The sequence below is a fragment of the Peromyscus californicus genome, unplaced genomic scaffold (assembly GCF_007827085.1).
Source record: "Peromyscus californicus insignis strain IS unplaced genomic scaffold, ASM782708v3 Scaffold_19__1_contigs__length_69161282, whole genome shotgun sequence".
Classification (NCBI taxonomy): domain Eukaryota; kingdom Metazoa; phylum Chordata; class Mammalia; order Rodentia; family Cricetidae; genus Peromyscus; species Peromyscus californicus.
In genome coordinates this window covers 4,245,864-4,266,763 of record NW_026294491.1, presented here as the reverse complement: position 1 = coordinate 4,266,763, position 20,900 = coordinate 4,245,864, and the positions used below count along the sequence as shown (strand labels likewise).

At 47.7% G+C, this 20,900-nt stretch overlaps 1 protein-coding gene across 1 annotated transcript in view; it reads left to right on the top strand.

Annotated features, from left to right (window-relative positions):
• Positions 1–713: 713 nt before the first annotated feature.
• Positions 714–20,900, top strand: part of Nudt3 (nudix hydrolase 3) — a 62,516-nt gene continuing 42,329 nt past the window's right edge. The window contains exon 1 of the mRNA XM_052744367.1: positions 714–1,067. Coding sequence (XP_052600327.1) covers positions 969–1,067 — 99 coding nt within the window. The 5' untranslated portion in view covers positions 714–968. The remainder of the gene's footprint in view (positions 1,068–20,900) is intronic.

Below are 20,900 nucleotides of genomic sequence, written 5' to 3'. Positions count from 1 at the left end.
ACACACACATACACAGGGTTTCTCTTTTTCTCTTCTCTTCCGGTTTACCCTGGGAGGTTGCGTTTGCTTTTCTCTCCCTTTAGTAGTGCTGCGGGTCGAACCCAGTCCTCAACCATGCCAGGCAAGTGGTCTGCCCCTTAAGCTTCACCCCGAACGGCTTTTGCCTTTTTTGTACAAATAAATAACTGCAGGAAGTTATACGTTGTGATGGCCACCGACTGACTGCAAAGAGCAAACAAACGCCTCGCCCCACTCCTGATTCCCAGCAACTAGGGTTGCCGGTCTACGGCGAGACGCAGCACCCGGTTTTCAGCAAACCTGCGCCGTCACATTCACTCATGTCAGCTGAGCGGCGCGACCTTGGGTCAGGCTGACCGATTGACTGTGTGTGTGTGTGCTTTGCTTTGCTTTCTGTCCAGCGGCGCCGCGGACCGTGGTGTGTGTGCGCGCGCGCCTTAACTTTCTGTCCAGCGGCGCCGCGGACCGTGGGGTCTCGAGCGGTGCCCACGCGCCGGGACTCGCCCGGCTTCCGCCGTCTGCGGTCCTACGCTGTCGGCGTAGCGGCCGCGCCGGCTCCCGCCGCCCCTCGGTGCAGAGGCTCTTTTGCGCCCAGCGCCCGGGGCGGGCGCGATTCCCGAACGCCGCCTGCGCCGCGCACGCGCGACGGGCCCGCGGGCCCGCGTGCCCTTACGCCGCTGACGCAGCGCGCCCAAAATGGCGGCGCGGTCGTCGTCGGGGGCGGCGGCGGTAGAGGGGGCGGTGGCGGTGGCGACGGCGGCCGTGACTGCGGCGCAGGTCCCGGGCCGGGGGCAATGAGGCTGGCCCGCCGCGGAGCCGTGTAGCGGACACACAGACCCTCCTCCCCGCCTCGGCCAGGCCGGGGGCGCGCGCGCGCGCGACCGTCCGCAGCAGGCTCCCCTCTCCGGACTCCGAGGCCCCGCACGGCACCCCCCACCCGGGCCCGGAGGATGATGAAGCTCAAGTCGAACCAGACCCGCACCTACGACGGCGACGGCTACAAGAAGCGGGCCGCGTGCCTGTGCTTCCGCAGCGAGAGCGAGGAGGAGGTGAGGCGGCGGGGCGGGGGGCGGGGGAGTGCGGGGTGCGGCCCCGAGGGCTTCCGACGGGATTTCCCGAAGAGAAGAGGCGCGGGGAGCGGAGGGGGACGCGGGCCTGCGGCAGGGGGATGGCACTCTGCGGCCCGGGCGTCGGGGGGGCCGGCCGCCGTTCCCCCGGGCAGCAGCTCTGACCCAGGAAGGGCGGCCCGGCGCTTGGCAGCTCGGCGCCTGGCAGCACGGCACACGTGCACGAGGCGCAGGCCGGCCTTTGTGGCGGAGCCGAGGGCCGCCGGGGCAGGTTTGGGGTGGACCGAGGCGTCGTGGCTGCCGGCGAGCCCGGGCAGGGACAGCAAGCTCCTGGGCAAGTTCCTGGGCGCTGTGCACAAGCCAGAGCCAGCCGTTTGATTCTAACGTTGAGTTGATGAGGCCGTATGGTGGAGCCTGAAAAGAAAGGACACTCGATACACTTGTGTGTGTGTGTGTGTGGACCGAAAAATTTCACAGCCATCAAAAGCTGTATTTATTAAGGTCTTTATCCTGACACTTTTCTGTTGTGCCCTATAGGATAACCTGTAGGATATGCTAGGAAAATAGAGAATTTTAGAATCTGTTTCTTTTTGCTTAAGCAACTTTAAAAAAAAAAATCTCAGCTTCACAAAGCCGTTTCTGTGGTGATGAAGGGAACTCAGAAAAGGCGCATGTTTTGTAAATCCACAAAGAATAGCTGCTTTGGAAATTCATAAGATGCCCGTGAGAACACATTTCTGCCGTGTGCATGGTGGTAAAATGGCAGTTAGCTTGCTAACAATGAAGGACAGTGAAATTGAATATGCTTTATTCCGGCCTTCAGCGGTGGGCTGCGGTGGCAAGGCGACTGTGCAGGGCACCGTGTTGAAATGGGGAGGGAAAGGAACTTGACCCGTTAGTTTTGAAAAGCTGTGAGGAAACAAACAGATGGATTGCCAGGAGTCACTGTCCGGAGATATTTAGGAGGAGGAGGGAAAGAAAATCAGCGAAAGCGTTCATTGTGTTGAGGGATTGCCTGTGATATGCTTTCAGCAAAACAGTTCGGAAGTGTATAGTTTGTTACTTTGCTTTTATTACAAAGGTCCTCAAAGAGATGCTCCGTTGTAAAGGATGAGCGCGTTTTAGAATACATTCTTATCTTCAGTAAGGTAAAACTGTCATTGGTGATGACTGTTCAGAGGCTTTGTTCTCTCCGTTATCACATGGGAAGTCAGATGGGATCTGGGACTGCTAACTGGAGGGACAACTAATTAGCATAATAACATACCTTACTACAGTACTGTGTTAAGTCTGTACCCCAGTGTTAGAGTAGAAGGCTGTGTAATGTACTCACATGAATGCAGCAAGACTTTCTGTTTTAAAAAGATCATCTGAGAGGTTGAAAAACGTGAGTATTTTGGATAAATACTGAAAACTTAAGATCCTAAGCAAAGGAACAACCAAGTTTGCCTTTTTTGGTTAAAAGTTTTATGATGGACTGACAGCAGCTTTGTTGTCCATGCTTATTTGTTTTGGCCCCCTGTGCCCTTGTGCAGGTCAGACCAGGCATAGGACTTGATTTTTAGGAGCTTAAAATTTTAATGTCAAAAGAAGAATTAAAGTATTTGCTTAATGGTGGAGTTTCCTTCATTGAATTTCTTTTTGCACGTTGGTTAATGAGCAGAACAATCATGTTAATCATGAATTATTGATTCAGTGGGTACTATAGTCATAGTTTGGTAAGAACAATAATGTTAATGGACACAGGCCGGTGTTAAGAGACTCTGGTAGGTGGGATTTACAGATCAACACTCTGTGAGAGTGTACAGATCTGTCTCTGCCCAGAGGGATTTTTGATAGTCTCTTAGTTCGGAGGGGTTTTAGACCACAAAGCAATCTCTAGAGTACTGTTTCACTCTCACATTATATAATTGTGTTGGGAGGGAAGTGATTGGTTAGTTCCAGGGAAACTTTCATGTTCTCAGTAGATGTGCCAGAGACTGGAATTGTTAACTGCCACCATTGTGGGGAAAGGGAAAATTCACACTTGAGAGGGCATTCAGCCCAATTTTATTTTTTTTAATTGGCACTAATGGCTTTACTCAAAAGAGAATTGTTTACAGAATATTATTAGCACAGTGCAACACTAATGTAAGTGTAAACAGGACCTTGATTTTTAAATCTAATTAGCCAGTGTCAAGAAACATACATACGATGTGAAGAAAGAGATTAAAACATTAAAAAATAATTTGACCAAAAATCCCTCAGCCCCAGGAAGCTACAGTTACAGGCCCAGCGCTGAGAGCAGCAGAAACGGTCCGGGTCGGGATGGGAGTGTACTTAGCAGTTATTGAGCGTTCACGAAGGTGAAGTTCTCTGTACAGTAATGGGAGAGGTCGGTAGGAGTGAGCTTAGAGCTAAGTGGGAAACAGAAAAACCTCCCCAACAACATCGCGCTGCTGAGCTCTTTCTGCCAATCTCTGGCCGTTTTTCTTGTTGATAAATTGAAGTTAACAGGGGGAAAAAAGTCCCCTGCTTGTGGGCACTACTGGCTATTGCTGGCATTTCTATAAATGGGTATTTGATAGAGCGGACATAGTTGTTGTGATGCTGTGCCCTGGGGTTCCCAGCCCTGGGCTCCCTGAGCTTGAAGTGTGTGCTCATGAAGACTCGGTTGTACTTAGTTCTGTGTTGGTGTAGGTTTGTCATTCTTGTCTTTGTGGAACTTAATTCACTATGGAGCGCCGGTTCAAAAAGGATTGCTTTGTATATGTGTGTGGGAGGGAGAGAAGCCTTTCAGATACTTTAGAAAGACCGCAAATGCGTGTCATGGAAGAAGTCACTGCTTAGTTATGTGCACAGGCCAACTGGAAAGGGCTAAACAGCTACTTACTGTAGGACTTTGCACATAGATACCTCCCGGTGCTTTCAGATTTTTATCCTATTTAGAAGCGAGACCTAAGACTAGGTCAGTCATTGTGTGGGTGGCATAGGAAACAAGTCAGCTTGTAGTTCCATACTTCTTTTTGTTTGTTTTGGTTTGAGACACATTGGAGCCCAGGCTGGCCTTGAACTCCTGTTCTTCCTGCCTCTACCTCTTAAGTGGTGGGAACACATGCCCAGCTGAAATACTTAAGATACTTCTTCTTCTTCTCCTCCTCCTTCTCCTCCTCCCCCTTCAGTGCTGAGGATTGAACCCAGAACCTCTTGCATGCTGCTATGCAAGTGCTCTACCACTAAGTCACATCCACAACTCACAGTTCTGTTTTTATACTGAAATCTTGTCTTTACAAAGATCAGTAAATAAATATACTTTTATGATTTTTGAATGAATTGGGTAATGCAGTCACTTGACTCTTAGAGCCATCCCGAGAGATAGCTCTTCCTCACTCTTCTCTTTTGGAGCCTTGGTAGGGGAGGATTTGTTTGTGCTCTATACCCTTAGTAGAAGGGCTGAGGAGTGTGGCTCTGGCTTTTCAAACAGTTGAAATCTCTTGGAATAAACAATGATGGACCCAAACCTGTGAGGTCAGTGATGCTGAGTTGGCACCAGGTGACATTCTAGTGCTTGGGAGAGTCAGGGCAGCAGTCACCTGAAGGTCTGCATTAGCCCAGTGAATCTTTATGTTGTTGTTGTTTTGTTTTTCTTTCTTTCTTTTTTAAATAGTTTATTTTTATTTCATGTGTTTGCTTGTTTTGCCTACATGTATGTGTGTGAAGGTGTCACATCGCCTGAAACTGGAGTTATAGGCAGTTATGAGCTGCCATGTGGGTGCTGGGAATTGAACCTGGGTCCTGTGGAAGAGCAGCCAGTGCTCTAAACCTCCGAACCATCTCTCCAGCCCCCTTGTTTTGTTTTTCAAGACAAGGTTTCTCTGAATAGCCCTGACCTTCCTAGAACTCATTCTGTAGACCAGGCTGGCCTCGAACTCAAGCGATTCATCTGCCTCTGCCTCCCAAATGCTGTATTTAAAGGTATGCACCACCACTGCCCGGCACAGCCCAGTAAGTCTTTTTTTTTTTTTTTTTTTTTTTTGGTTTTTTGAGACAGGGTTTCTCTGTGTAGCTTTACACCTCTCCTGGAACTCACTTGGTAGCCCAGGCTGGCCTCAAATTCACAGAGATCCGCCTGGCTCTGCCTCCCGAGTGCTGGGATTAAAGGCGTGCGCCACCACCGCCCGGCCCAGTAAGTCTTAATAGTGAGTCAGTTAGATTTCCCTCCATGTGTTTAATGTGTATGTTGTAAGTGTGAATGTATGTGAGCATGGGGCCTGTGTCCGCCATGACTCTCTGTAGAGGCCAAAGGACAAGTATCAATCCTTATTTTCACCTTTTTGAGGCATGTTTCTTTGATGCTAAGCAAGCCCGGCTAGCTGGTCTCCGCCTCCTGTGTGACTGCAGGAGTGCTAGCATTGCAGATGTGTGCCACCCCATCTGGCTTTATGTGAGTTTGAGGGATGGCTAGCTCCCCAGGTGCATTATCCACTCCATCTCCCCAGCCCTGCCTATTTCTTCAAAGACAGGTTACCACCTAATGGCTTTCTATGGTGAGGTGTTAGGTTTGCCTGGCAGATTGCTGTTTGTGTTTTCTCAGATCCTTGAGCTCACCAAGTCGATGGGGAGTGGACTGACTCTGGAGATCCTCAGTGGGTAGAGGGACTCTGGTGGCCTGAGTGTTTGTCTCTGAAAGTCCTCAGGGATATCGGTAGAAGGACGTCACTGCAGATCACACCCTCCAGCAAGCTCAGGAGAGGGCAGGAGAGCACTGGTGGCAGTCTCTCTCCGGTGGGGCCATAACCCTGGCAGAGGGCTTCAGCAGATCTCAGGCTGGAGGGGAATCCTTGTGCTGGGTGTCTTGGCTGTGGTCCAGCATTACTTTGTTCGAAGGTTACACTGGGGCATTTCTGCTTTTCATCTCTCTAAATTGGTTATGGTGGCTTTTATCTAATCCCCCTCCTTCCGAGGCTGCGGGTTTGGTCTGATCTGTGGTCATACTGTATCTCCTTTCTTGTTTTGTTTTGTTTTTTAATTTCTTCTCACATCTCAACTATGTTGTCTAGGGAGGCCTCTAACTCACTTCGTAGGCCAGGATGGCCTTGAACTCTGATTCCTCTTGCCTTGTTCAGCCTCCCAAGTACTGGGATTATAGGCACTTACCCCCACAACCAGCTGCCCTTCTGTTCCACTTAAAAGCTGTTCCTTGCCCTAGCCCTGCTTTTTGCTTTTAGATGACTCTTATTTCTCTGTCACAAGTTACACATCTACTGTGTGCAGCCTGTATTATTCTTCAGCACCTGCTGCAAGTGAGGAGGATCTCTCTGTGGGAACACACTTACCATCTGTATTTCTTCCGTGTGTGTGCACGTGTGTAACTACGCCCGTGGAGGCCACGGCTCAGCCTGCCATTGTCATTGGCTGCCCACCTTATATTTTCTTTGTTTTTAAGATAGGGCCTCCCATTGGCCTGGAGCTCAGTGATAAAGGTTAAGCTGTCCTGCCAGTGAGCCTCAAATCCACCTGTCTCCACTTCCTCAGTACTAGGATTATAAGCATGGACATGATGTTCTTTAAAACAAAAAACAAAAAACAAAAAACATGGATTCTAAAAAATAAATAAATAAATAAATTAAAAAACAAAAAACATGGATTCTGGATATTGAACTCAGGTCCTCATAGCTGTTTAGCAAGTATTTTGCCAGTTAAGCTAACTCCCCAGGAATGCGCGCACGCGCGCAGACATGTGTATACACACATAGTGGGTGTGTATGTGTGTGTTTAAAACCAGGTCTTGCTATGTAGTCCAGGCTAGCCTCAAACTCAGATAACCTTCCTGCCTTAGCTGCTCTGGGCTAAAGTTATAGGGGCACATCACCATGCCAAGCTAAAAGTCTATTTTTGGGAACTTTGCTATGGATTACTCTCTGTGGTCATTCACAAAGTCAACCAGCCCTTCCTGTGTCTGTCTTTTCCTGCTGTATCCAGTGAGCTAACTTCTGCAGTGAGGCTCGCTCTCTCTCTCCCTCCTGCAGTGATGCGCTCTCTCTCTCTCTCTCTCTCTCTCTCTCTCTCTGTCTCCTGCAGTGATGCGCGCTCTCTCTCTCTCTGTCTCCTGCAGTGATGCCCTTTCTCTCTCTCTCTCTCTCTCTCTCTCTCTCTCTCTCTCTCTGTCTGTCTCCTGCAGTGATGCTCTCTGTCTCCTACACCATCACTTTTCTTTTTGGGAAGTGGAGATTGAGACAGGGTCTCACTGTGCAGCTCTGACTGGCCTGGAACTCTCTGTTTACACCAGGCTAGCCCCAAACTCACAGGGCTCTTCCCTCCTCTGTCTCCCCATTGCCAGGATTAAAGGCGTATGCCACCATGCCTGGCCACCATTGCTTTTCTGTCTCTCACTTGATTATTCTCCGAGGAGAAGGTTATTATGTTAAGAAAAGTGAAGATGTTGGACAGATGGCCCGGCAGTTAAGAGCACTGGCTGCTCCTCTAGAGGACCTAGGTTCAATTCCCAGCTCACAACCTCCCCCTCTTCTACCATTCTCTCCTGGACTCTCCAGTCAGGTACTTTTCTAGTAACGTTTACTGAAGCACTCTGGTAGGTAGTCCAAAAGTTTTCAGATCCAGGGACCAATTTGAAGTCCTCATGTTACTTGATCTTTTTTTTATGTAGCTCATGCTGGCCTGGAACGCCAGGTGATTTTGAGCCTTCCCAAATGCTAGTGCTGCAGAGACTGCCACATCCAGCCCGTCTCCATCTCCCTTCCGCCATCATCGTGAACCTTTCCTTCCACCCTCCCTCCCTCGCTCCCCTTCTCTCCCTCCCTCTTTCCTTTCCTTCCTTTTTTGTTTTTCAAGACAGGGTTTTTCTGTGTTAACAGCCCTGGTTGTCCAGGAACTTGTTCTGTAGACCAGGCTGGCCCAGAACTCACAGAGTTCTGCCTGCCTCTGCTGGGATTAAAGGTGTGCATCACCACCGTCCAGCTGCTGTGAACCTCTTCTTCACCATACTTCTGTGGTATCTCTCTCCCATGGTCCTTCTTATAAATTCCTTCAGTTTTCTGACTCGGTTGCAGTGTGTGAGGCACAGTCTTGGACGCTTCTCCTAAGTAGTTGGGACTTTACACTGATTACTTTCAGAAATCTATTTTTAGCTCTGAACTCTCCTGAAATCAAGACTAATGGCCAGCAGTCTACTCCATAGTTCCATTTGGGAACCTGATAGACATCTCAAGTGTCAGATACCGGAATGATTTTGGTTTTTTTTTTTTTTTTTTTGACAGCGTTTCACTGTGTAGTCCAGGCTATTTTGGAACTTGTGATCCTCCTGCTTCAGTCTTCCAAGTGCTGGGATTATAGACATGCCTAATGAACCCTGCTTTTTTTCTCTTTAGCGAGGGCGGGTGGGTTGGAAATTGAATTTAGGCTTCATGCATGCTAGCTAAGCATTCACTTTTCTGGCTATAATGTACCCTCAGCCTTCAAACTGAGATTTTTATTCCATACTGAAAACCCCCAAACATCCAGCTACAAAAACCCGCTTCTCCTATAGCATGACCAGACTCCGAGCACGCAGGAGACGAAGTCTCCTTTTCTGTTGTATAGTTTCCTTTTCCTTGCTGTGTAGCTCAGGTTGGAGACCTCGGGGCCACTCTTGGCTTTTCCTATTTTGTCCTCATACCTAATCCGGCTGGAATCCCAACTGTAGCCGTTCTCGCCAACCCTCGCTGTGCTGTTCCAGCCTAGCCCATTCCCCTTCCTTCCTAGACTGTTGCCATGGCTTCGTAACCTGTCCCCCTGCTCTGCCCTTCTAACCCAGAAGTCAGATCCTGTCCCTTGCAGAGTAAGTCCAGTAGCCCTGCTCTGGCTCTCACATCATCTCCCTCTCTTCCCCTTCCTTGTTCCTGTTTTCACGTTCATGGCCTCGGTGTTCTTTCTCTCGCTTGTTGCCTGCCAGGCTCACCCCTCATGCCTAATCCTTTGCTCAATCGTTAGACCATTTTTACGAAGCCTATTAAGCTAGGCAGTGGTGGCGCACGCCTTTAGTCCCAGCACTTGGGAGGCAGAGGCAGGTGGATCTCTTTGAGTTTGAGGCCAGCCTGGTCTACAGAGCGAGATCCAGGAAAGGCGCAAAGCTACACAGAGAGAGACTGTCTTGGAAAGTCAAAAGCTGCAGCGGATTCACTGGTCGGCCTGCTGTCGTTGCAGGCTTTGCTGCTGCTTTTCTCTTGATGGCACGGTCACCACTAACTAGCGTGTGTATCTGTGGATCGCACGCTTGCTCTGGAGTGCAAGCAAGGCCTTAGGATGGGGGCTTTGTCTTTCTTATCTACCGATTTATTTTAACAATTGCTTCTCTGTCCTGTGTACTTAGAATGAGAGATGCTGAGTATTGTTTGTTAAATCTGGGAATGGATGGATGAGCCCTGAAGAGTCAGTCTTGGCCATCAAACTAATGTGTAAAGGAAGCATTAATAACCAAAACTCAGGAAATGCTAGTATTTAATGAGTGTGTCCTGAGAAATCTTCCATCTTCCCATAATTCCATACTCTTAGTGAGAAAGTGTTTGGTAGTGTTGAGTATCAGCCCAATAGAGTTTATGTTCCTTATGTTGTAAACTTTTTAGGGGGAGAGAAGAAATTTAAACATTTTTATCTTTATTATTTTTAGTTACGTGTTTGTGTGCAGGTTTGTGCATGTGAGTACAGGTGCTAACAGTGGATAGAGGCAGCAACTCGCTCTGGAACCAAGTTTCAGGTAGTTGTAAACTGCCTGACGTGTGCTGTGGGATGGTCTGTATGTCAAGTGTGTTGCTGATTGGTCAATAAATAAATCACTGATTGGCCAGTGGCCAGGCAGGAAGTATAGGCAGGACAAGGAGGAGAATAAAGCTGGGAAGTGGAAGGCTGAGTCAGAGAGACACTGCCAGCCGCCACGATGACAAACAGCATGTGAAGATGCCGGTAAGCCACGAGCCATGTGGCAAGGTATAGATTAATGAAAATGGATTAATTTAAGCTGTAAGAACAGTTAGCAAGAAGCCTGCCACGGCCATACAGTTTGTAACCAATATAAGTCTCTGTGTTTACTTGGTCGGGTCTGAGTGGCTGTGGGACTGGCGGGTGACAGAGATTTGTCCTGACTGTGGGACAGGCAGGAAAACTCTAGCTACAGACGTGGGTGTTGAAAATCAGTCTTGGGTCTTCTGGAAGAACAGTACACACTCTTAACTGCTGAGCCATCTCTAACCCCAGGAAGGAGGTTTTGAGACAGGGCGTTGCTCTGAAACCTAGCCTGTCCTCAAACTCATGGAGCCTAGGCTGGCCTTCCACCTGTCAGTTTTCTGCTCTTAGCCTCCTGAGTGCTGGGATTACAGACATTTGCCACCAGGCTTAGCCTCTTCTCGGAATCTTACTGGAGAATCTTCTGGAAGAACACACAGGATTTCTTTAGACATTGAACTGTGCCATCTGAAAGGATCTGTGTGAGGTGATTGACATGTCATATGCTCGACGCCAAGCCTAGTAGTGTAGTACCTAAGGCCAGAGGATTTTTTTTTTGTGCTGACATCCGAGAATCTTTTGTTTGTTTCATTTTTTTAATTTGTTTTCAAGACAGGGTTTCTGTGTGTATCCCTGGCTGTTCTGGAACTCGAGCTATAGACCAGGCTGGCCTTGAACTCAAGATCCACCTGCCTCTGCTTCCTGAGTTCTTGGGATTAAAGGCGTGTGGCACTATGCCCAGAAAAAGAAATATTTTTAAAAAAAACATACATTTCTTCTGTGTTGGGTAGGGGCATATGCATGCATGTCAGGATAACTTTCAGGAGTCAGCCTGTTATCTGCTGAGCTATTTCTCCAGCCCCAAGAAGCAGTTAGCTTTTATGATGTGCTTTTTGTGTGTGACTTAATGTGAACTCTGGCCATGGTGCTCGCCCTGGGAAGTTTATGTGGTTATTAAATACTTTCATTTGATGTTCCTTTACCAAGATGACTCAGTTGCTGGACTTGCATTCAGCCACCATTAACTGGAGACAGCTGAGCCTGGTCTGGTGAGGTGGCTCAATGGTTACAATCACTGCTGTCTGCTGCTCTGAGTTGGGTCCCTAGGACAGAACTAACTCATTCACTTGCCCTCTGACCTCCACACACAGGCAGTTTCTTCATATGTGCACACTGTGTGCATGCTTGGGCCAGCACCCATGACATAAATAAAAACGTAATAAAGAAAATTGAACTGTGATAAAATAGAGCATTCCAGGCAGAAAATCTTAGGCTAGCCAGGTCATGGAAATCCACAGGTCTGGATACCTACTTCTTAGAAGCCTGTTTGTGTCAAAGTGTTGATGGTAAAGAAAACTTGTCTCCTGCTTGCCCAGTAGCTCCATCTGTGCTGAGCGAAAGACAGGGTGTCTAGGCTAGAGGGTGGGTGGGCCCTTCCTCCTCGCAGTGGACTTTCTTCAAAAAGAAGGGAAGGGTGCTCTGAGAAAAGGGTTGACCAGAGGTACTGGACATGATAAACATCCTTCTCCCCACAGCCACAGCACCCCCACCACCACCCTCAACAGAGTTTCTCTGTGTGTAGCCCTGGCTGTCCTGGAACTCCCTCTGTAGACCAGGCTAGCCTTGCACTCACAGAGAGTTCAGCCTCTGCCTCCTGAGTGCTGGGATTAAAGGCATGCTCCACCACCACCCAGCACATAGACACTCCTAAAATTGCCCATAAAACAACCCTCAAGAAACAACATTCTATGTTTTGACTTTATGCCCTCAGAACTCAGTTATTAAATACACACTGCCGCCATAACTACCCAAGCTTTTCTCAAGAGGCACCTCCGTGAAAGCCATTGCTGCTACTGTCTGTGGCCTTTGATGCCTCATCTGGTCACAGCACACCCTTCTGTGAGCTCCTAGTCAAGTTCTCTGCCAGCTCTTCCTCAGTTACATCCCTAATCACATCATCTAACACAGGAAGGTGTGCTGACTGCCCTTATATCAACTTGACACAAGCTGGAGTCATCGGAAAGGAGGAACCTGTATTGAGAAAATGCCCCCTTCAGATCTGGCTGTGGGGCATTTTCTTAATTAGTGATTGATGGGCCCAGCCCACTGTAGGTGGTGCCATTCCTGGGCTGGTGGTCCTGGGTTCTGTAAGAAAGCAGACTGAGCAAGTCATGAGGAGCAAGCCAGTAAGCAGCACTCCTCCATGGCCTCTGCATCAACTTCTGCCTCCTGGTTCCTGCCCTGCCTGAGTCCTGTCCTGACTTCTTCAGCAATGTGGAAGCGTAAGCCAAATCAACCCTTTCCTCTCCAACTTGCTCTTTGGTCATGCTGTCCCATCACAGCGGTAGAAACCCTCAGACAGTGGGCATCTTCCCTCTTTCTACTTTTACAGCACTCTATTCCTAGCTTTTAATTTTTTCATTATAAAAGTTACCTGGGGCAGAGGTGGGGAGCTGGAGAGATGACTGAGCTGTTATGAGGGAGCGTTTGCTGCTCTGCTAAGGCACCTGAGAGTGCTTCTCAGCAACCACATTGGGCAGTTCACATCTGCCTGTAACTCCAGCTCCAGGGGCCTAACACCTTCTTCTGGCCTCTGAGGACAGACACATGCATACACATAAATAAAGGTTGTTTTTTTGTCTTTTTTTTTAAACTAGAAGATTTGTTAATTTTTTTTTTTTTTTTTTTTTTTTTGGTGTTTCAAGACAGGGTTTCTCTGTGTAGCTTTGCACCTTTCCTGGGACTCACTTGGTAGCCCAGGCTGGCCTCGAACTCACAGAGATCCGCCTGGCTCTGCCTCCCGAGTGCTGGGATTAAAGGCGTGCGCCACCACCGTCTGGCGATTTGTTAATTTTTATTTTTAAAAATTATGTATGTACCTTGACTTCCACACAGCAACTGTTTAAAGATTTTATTATTTACAGTGGTCCCTGTGGGTACTGGAGAGATGGCTCAGTGGCTTCAGAGCATGCTCTGTTCTTGCAGAGGACTGAATTTGGTTCCCAGCACTCAATAAGGCAGCTCACAGCTGTCTGTAACTCTAGCTCTAGGGGTCCGTCTGACACGCTCTTCTGGACTCAGGGCCCTGAGCTCTTGCACCTTCCTACCCCCACGTGTCCATGTGGGTGCCTTGAGAAAAGCTGGGGTAGCTAACTATGTGCAAGTGTGCATTGAATGATTGAGTTGGGGGGCACAAAATCAAAGCATAGAATGGTTGTTCAGTGGGTAATTTTAGAAGTCTCTGTGACTGTGGGGAGAGGGACATCTGTCTATCTGTCTGTCTATCTATCTATCTATCTGTCTATCTATCTATCTATTTTTCAAGACAGGGTTTCTCTGTGTAGCTTTGCGCCTTTCCTGGAACTCACTCTGTAGCCCAGGCTGCCCTCGAACTCACAGAGATCCGCCTGGCTCTGCCTCCCTAGTGCTGGGATTAAAGGCGTGAGCCACCACCGCCCAGCGGACATTTATGATGTCTGGTATCTCTGGCCAACCCTTTCTTCAGAGTGCCCTTCTCTTCCTTTTGGAGGAAGTCCATTTGGGAACAAAGAAGCCCCCCTCCCCAGGTCATATAGTAGACTGGCCAGTAGCTAACGCGCTCTCTCTCTCTCTCTCTCTCTCTCTCTCTCTCTCTCTCTCTCTTTTTTTTTTGTTTTTCGAGACAGGGTTTCTCTGTGTAGCTTTGGTGCCTGTCCTGGAACTCACTCTGTAGCCCAGACTGGCCTCGAACTCACAGAGATCCACCTGGCTCTGCCTCCCGAGTGCTGGGATTAAAGGTGTGGGCCCGCTGGCTCCCTTCTTTTGTGTGCACATGTAGATGTGGACAGAGGTGCCACAGTTGTGTGCTGGGAGCCCAGGTCCAGGAGAGGCCGAGCAGATAGATAGTCCTGCAAAGGTCCGGAATGAGGCTTACCAGCATAGCTTGTCCTCCATACTTGGTACTCAGTGTCTCTCTTTAGAACTGCCCTAAAGACTGAGATTGTGCAGATCCTAGACCAGGTCCAGCAGCAGCCTCTGCTGCTGTTACCATAGCTACCTACAGCTGATCACGAATCCTGGCACCGGTGCATGCGAGTTGTGGGCAGGAGCTTAGTCTGTCAGAAACATAGCTATTTTGGGCAAGTTTCAAAACAGATTTGAAGTCCACTTTACTATTAGTTTTGATATTTCACATTTGTTATACAAATTATTTTTTATTAACATTTTTATTTTATGTGTATGGCTATTTTGTTCGCGTGTATATCTGTGTACCATGTGTGTGCCTGGTGCTCTTGAAGGCCAGAAGAGGGTGTCAGATCCTCCGGAACCATGGTTACAAACAGTTGTGAGCCACAATGTGGGTGCTGGGAACCAAACCGTGGTCCTTTGCAAGAGCAGCCAGTGCTGTTGACTGCTGAGCTGTCTCTCTAACCCCTCTTTTTATTTTTGAGACAGAGTCTAATTATGCAGACCAGTGTGGCCTTAAGTCACAGAGATCTCCCTGCCTCTGCTTCTGGAGTACTGGCTCAGAAAATATCGTTTTATGAGTCCACCGGATTGTGACTTACTTGGGTTCTAAAATGTTCCTTGCATGTGGTTTGTCCTTTGTGGCATTGTGTGGTACCCTCTTCCATCAGGTCCATACTATTCAGTCTCCAAATAACATCCTCTAGTGCATATGAAAGATAGTCCTTTTTGTAGTCAGTAGATTCGTTTTACATCGTGAATGATTTATGTGTATTTTTATGATGTCTCGGTACATATAATAAACATTTTTCTAGTCTAAATTCTGTACTTGCTTTTAATGGCTTTGTGCTCATTAAATAGGTGAACATCTGATTTATAGGGATATAGAGATGGCTCAGCAGTTAAGAGCACTGGTTGCTCTTCCAGAGGATCTGGGTTTGATTCCCAGTACCCACATGGAGGCTCACAACTGCCTGTAACGTCTGTCCTCTTCTGGCCTTCACGGGCATCAGGCACACAGGTAGTACACAGACATACATGTAGGAAAAATACCCATATACATAAAATAAAATGTTTAAAAAATCCGATTTACCTGTTCTTTGGATTTGGTTGTGGTGACTTAGTTCTGTCTTCCCAGAACCCAAGAGCCTGAGTCAGAAGCATTGCTGTGAGTTTAAGGCCACCCTGAGCTACACAGTAAGTTCCAGGGCAGCCTGGGCTGCAAAGTAAGACTCTGCCTCAAAATTAAATAAAATAAATAATGAGAAATTGAAAATAAGGGGATAAGTGAACATCTTAAATGAATAACTCAGCCTTTCTCCCTGTTGTGGATAATATCATTACATCACAAAATATGGTAGTGTTGCTAATTACTATTTTTCCATCTCACCAATTGTACATTTTTTAAAATTTATGTGACACTTAACAAATTATCTTTGAAAATTGCTGTCGTCTGGGCTGGAAGTAGAGCTAGGTCAGTAAAATGCTTGCCTATTAATGCACAACACCCTGGGTTGGATCCCCATACTGGATAAAAAACTGAGCATGCAGTGAACACCTGTAATCCCAGCACTTGGGAGGATCAGTAATTCAAGGTCCATAGTGAGTTTGAAGCTAGCTTGAGCTACTTGAGACCCTGTCTCAGAGAAACCATAAATTTACCGTTCCATTCACCACGCTAGGCATGGTGGGTATATACTTGTAATTCTAAAACTCGGGAGACTGAGGCAGTGGGATCATGAGTTCAAGGCCACCTGGGCTACATAGTGAGACACCGTCTTAAAAATAATTAAGAAAACAAACAAAAATAACTATTCTCTGCCTTCCATCTTCTTCCTCACTTCTCGTAAGAAGTCTGGTTTTCATTTGGTCAGTGTTCAGTGTAAGCTGATAGAGAAAGGGTATCAGATGTCATTACTACATGTCAGTAGGATTTACTAGGTGAAAGCCAGCTATAATGATTTCAGAAAGGACCTGGCATAGGTTTTTTACAATAGAAAACCAATAGCAATCTGGTAGATTGTCCCTGTGTTGCCTCAGTACCTGCTGGGTATGGCCAGACTTGGAGCAGTCATAAATGTTCTTTGAAGACATAGAACAGTGGTAATGGACTTACCTGAGTGCTGGGATTGAACCTAGGGTCTTATGCAGGCTATGCATGCCTTCTATCACTGAGCTATATCCTCAGCACATTAATAGATATTTTTTAAAAAGAATTTATTATTTATTTATTTTGTTTGTGTTTTTCAAGACAGGGTCTCACTATGTAGCTCTGGCTGTCCTGAAACTATGTAAACCAGGCTGGCCTCAAACTCAGAGAGATCTGCCTGCCTCTGCCTCCTGAGTGCTGGGATTAAAGGCGTGCATCATTATGTCTGGCTGTTTTTATAGTTTTTAGGTATCCATGGAGGCCAAAGGTCTAGGGTCTCTTGGAGTTGCGAGCTGTCCAGTATCGGTGCTGAGAACAGAACTCAGGTCCTGAAATAGCAGACTGCTCTTGGCCCTGCCGTCTTCCCACAGAGTACCTCCGAGATTTCTCTGTAGTTGAGAATGACTGTGTGACTCAGGAGAACGTCTCTTCTCACCTGTTCTGTCTTGAGTGTTGAAGCATTGTGTAGAGTTGTAGGAGACATTTGGGCGGTGTCCCTCGAGCCCCGGAGGGGTGAATAGGCATCCCACTCAGGACGGAGATGAACAGCTGTGTTGTCAGTACTTGGACCGTTTATGATCTCTGCAGTCATCACTGCCTATTGCAGAAAGAGGCTTCTTTGATCACAGCTGAGGGCAGCACTGCTCTGTGAGCACCAACAGTTACGTGGAAAGAACGCATCTTGTCCCGTGGCAGACCAGCAGCGGCTTCCCCACCAGGGCTCGTGACCTCTCCAGCCGTGGGATTGGACCCATGGTAATGGTGCTGTAGTGAAATCCTCATGTGGAGCACGGGGCACTCGAACTCGGCCTTGGGTGTTCTTCCTCACCTTCCACTCTGTTCTGAGCAAGGTCTTTTGGTCAGCACTGCATATGCCACGTTTCCTGGCCCACAAGCTTCCAGGGACTCACCTGTTTCTGCCTCATCTCACTGTACGCACGCTCGTGTTACAGATACTCATTACCACATAGATTTTTAATGTGGGTTCTGGGGATCCCAATTCTGCTCCTCACAGTAGTGTAGCAGGTACTTTATTCCTGAACCATGTCCCTAGCCCTACCCCATTTTTTTTTTAAAACAACAACAAAAAACAAAGGTCTTTCACGTCCCTGGAATTCACCATTGAGTCAAGACTGGCTAGTCTGGGAGTCTAGGGCTCCACCTCTCTGTCTTCCCAGCTCTGAGATTACAAACTCTGGCCACTATGCATTTATAATTTTTGTTTGTTTGTTTTTTCGAGACAGGGTTTCTGTATGTAGCTTTGCGCCTTTCCTGGAACTCACTTGGTAGCCCAGGCTGGCCTCGAACTCACAGAGATCCTCCTGGCTCTGCCTCCTGAGTGCTGGGATTAAAGGCGTGCGCCGCCGCCGCCGCCGCCGCCGCCGCCGCCGCCGCCGCCGCCGCCGCCGCCGCCGCCGCCACCACCACCACCCGGCACATTTATAATTTTTTATTTTTTAAGACTTAGTGAGTGTCTTGCCTGAAGATGTATCTGTGTTCCACTTGCTTGCTTGGTACCCATGGAGGCTAGAAGAGGGTATTGGATCCCCTGTAACGGGATCTACAGATGTTTGTGAGCCACCATGTGGTTGCTGGGATTAGAACCTGCTGTGGAAGAGCAGCCAGTGCTCTGAACCCCTGATCCCCAACCATGCTTTTTTAGTTCTTTGCCTTTTTTTTTTTTTTAAAGGTGTTGGAGCTTGAACTCAGGTCTTCACGTGTGCGTGGCAAACACTATTCCTGCTGAGCCGTTTCTCAGCCTGATGTAGCTATATTGGTGTGTTATGGCTTCTTTTGGAAGTCTTAGATGGTAGTAGATTATTAAACAGCTTTTCATTTTGTCTTGTTTTGAGACAGGGTCTTTCCATAGAATCCTGCCATGGTGGACCTCTCTGTAGACCAAGCTGGCCTTGAACTCACAGATCCACTGTGAGTTACTCTGAGAAACCAGCTAGCGCTTTCTTGCTCATGCCTCAAAGACAAGGGAAGGTCACCTAACCACATCTATGAAATCCATGGATGGGTCTTTTTCTAGACAGTATCATCTCAGTCTGTGACAATGTTTCTGAGTTTGTCTTGTTTTTTTCATAAAGGCCCGACAAGAAGCAGGTGATTTAAAACTAGTTGTTGCCAGATGTGGTGGCACACGCCTTTAATCCCAGCACTCGGGAGGCAGAGCCAGGCGGATCTCTGTGAGTTCGAGGCCAGCCTGGTCTCCAAAGCGAGTTCCAGGAAAGGCGCAAAGCTACACAGAGAAACCCTGTCTCAAAAAACCAAAAAAAAAAAAGAAAAAACAAAAACCAAAACAAAAAAACCAAACAAACAAACAAATATTGGTGTCATCCTTGCACAGGGTCGTGCTGATCTTTTCTGTAACTGTATCTGTGTTCTCAACCATCTGGTTGTCCTCCTGACAGTGGAGGGCAGGGCATGGGGTACACATCTGTAACCCTAGCTTCAGGAGGCCGAAACTTGAGTCAGTCTCTACAAGTTCCAGGCCAGGCAGGGCCATGTAGTCTCAAAGAGAGAGAGAAATGGAAATAGAGGGAAATGGGGGGTGAGATGGGCCAACTGGTGAAGTCACTGTCACCAAGCCTGCCAACCCGGGTTCATTCTGAGGGACCCCCATGGTAGAAGGAGGGTGCCCACTCTCAACTCCATCCCTGTTTTCTGATTGTGTGCTGTGCTATGTTCTCACACTCTATGAATAAATAAATGTAATAAAAATACTTTAGAAGGAAGAAAGGTAAAGGAGATATTTGAAAGGTTTTAGCAGAGGCCAGAGTGGTTGAGGCGGTAAGCATAGACTCGCTTTGAAAGCTGCTTCAGGCTGCAGAAGAGCTCGGAGGAGACAGGACATGTACTGGGTGGAGACCAGTTAGTCAGTTTATTATGGTTGTTCAGGCAAGTGGATGACTTGAGTCATATTAGTGGTGGTGAGCAGAAGAAAGCTGACAGCTGTCGGATTCAGAGGGAGGTTTTCTGAACGAGGGAAGAGGTCAAGTAGGAAGAGGAGTGACTCGTGGGTTCATGACTTGAGCAGCGGGGTGGTGGTAAGCTTCAGTGTGAGGACCCAGCACAGGAAAAAGAAGCCAGGTAGTTTCGCCCTCAGGTAATCTGGTGGTTGTTGTTTTTTTAAAGAGACAGAGTCTCATTGTAAGGCTTTAGCCTTGACTGGTCTAGAACTCCCATTGCAGACCATGGCCTTCCCAGTGCTGGTGATCTGAAATCCTTATCGGCTTTATTTTATCTAGTGTGCCAGTGTGTGTGGGTGCCAGCAGAAGCTGGGGTGGGCACCGGGCATTAGATCCTTTAGAGCTGAGTTACAAAGTAAGACCCTGTCTCAAAACAGCACACACCCCCAAACAAACAATGAAGTCAAGTTTGTCTTGTTTTTATTCAGTTAATTTACTTTTGTGGCACTGGAGTACATAAGGGCCTCCCACTTGCTAGGCGCTTAAAACTAGGTCATTCTGGATGCTACTTATGCTTAATCTTGTTATTTATTTGGTAAAGCATATCAGTGCAAACTATTTCTAATTTCTTTAGGTTTTTTTTTTTTTTTTTTTGGTTTTTCGAGACAGGGTTTCACTGTATGGCTTTTGGAGCTTGTCCTGGAGCTCACTTTGTAGTCCAGGCTGACCTTGAACTCTCAGAGATTCACCTGCCTCTGCCTCCTGAGTGTTGGAATTAAAGGCGTGCACCACCACTGCCCAGCTCTTTAGACTATTTTAAAATTGTGGCGAAATGTGCACAACATAAAAGTGTTATTTTGGGCTGGAGAGATGGCTCAGCGGTTAAGAGCACTGTCTGTTCTTCCAGAGGTCCTGAGTTCAATTCCCAGCAACCACATGGTGGCTCACAGCCTTCTGTAATGAAATCTGGTGCCCTCTTCTGGCCTGCAGGTGTATGTGCAGACAGAACACTGTATACATAATAAATAAATCTTAAAAAAAAAAAAAAATGTTATTTTAACAGTTCTGTAGCCTCATTCCCATCCATCTTCAGATCCTTCCCATCTCCATGCTGGAACTTTGTGTCCTCTCCCAGTAAATGTCCCTTCCTTCATTTCAGAACCCTGGGCAGCCACCTCTCTCCTTGAGTGTGACTGCTGGGGGTTCCTCTCAGAAGTGAGTCAGGCCACTTTATTCTTTCAGTTGGCTTATTGCATGTAGCTAGTAGCTTCTGGGCTTGTCCATGTTACAGCGTCAGAGTTTCCCTTCGTTCTCAAGCTTATGTTCTGGCCCTTGCTTACCTTCCTGCCAGTGTAAAAGTCTGGAGGTCATTTGTCAGCACTGTGGCCTGTCAGTCCTGTCCTTAGTGATTGATTTGACGAGAGTAGTGAGTGTGTTTCAGATGCACTTTGAGGCCCTACAGAGCGACTCGAGCCCCGCCTGGAGAGGCTCGTGATGTAATGGGGAGAGAGGCTCAGTGGTTAAGAGCATAGGCCGCTCTTGAGGAAGACCTGGTTTTGATTCCTAGCACCTCCATGATGGTTCCCGGTCACCCATAACTACAGTTCCAGGGATCTGACACCCTCCTTTGGCCTCCTCAGGCCCCAAGCACACACAGTGCACATACATGGACAAAGGCACACACACAGTGCACATACATGGACAAAGGCACACACACAGTGCACATACATGAACAAGGGCACACACAGTGCACATACATGGACAAGGGCACACACACAGTGCACATACATGGACAAGGGCACACACACAGTGCACATACGTGTACAAGGG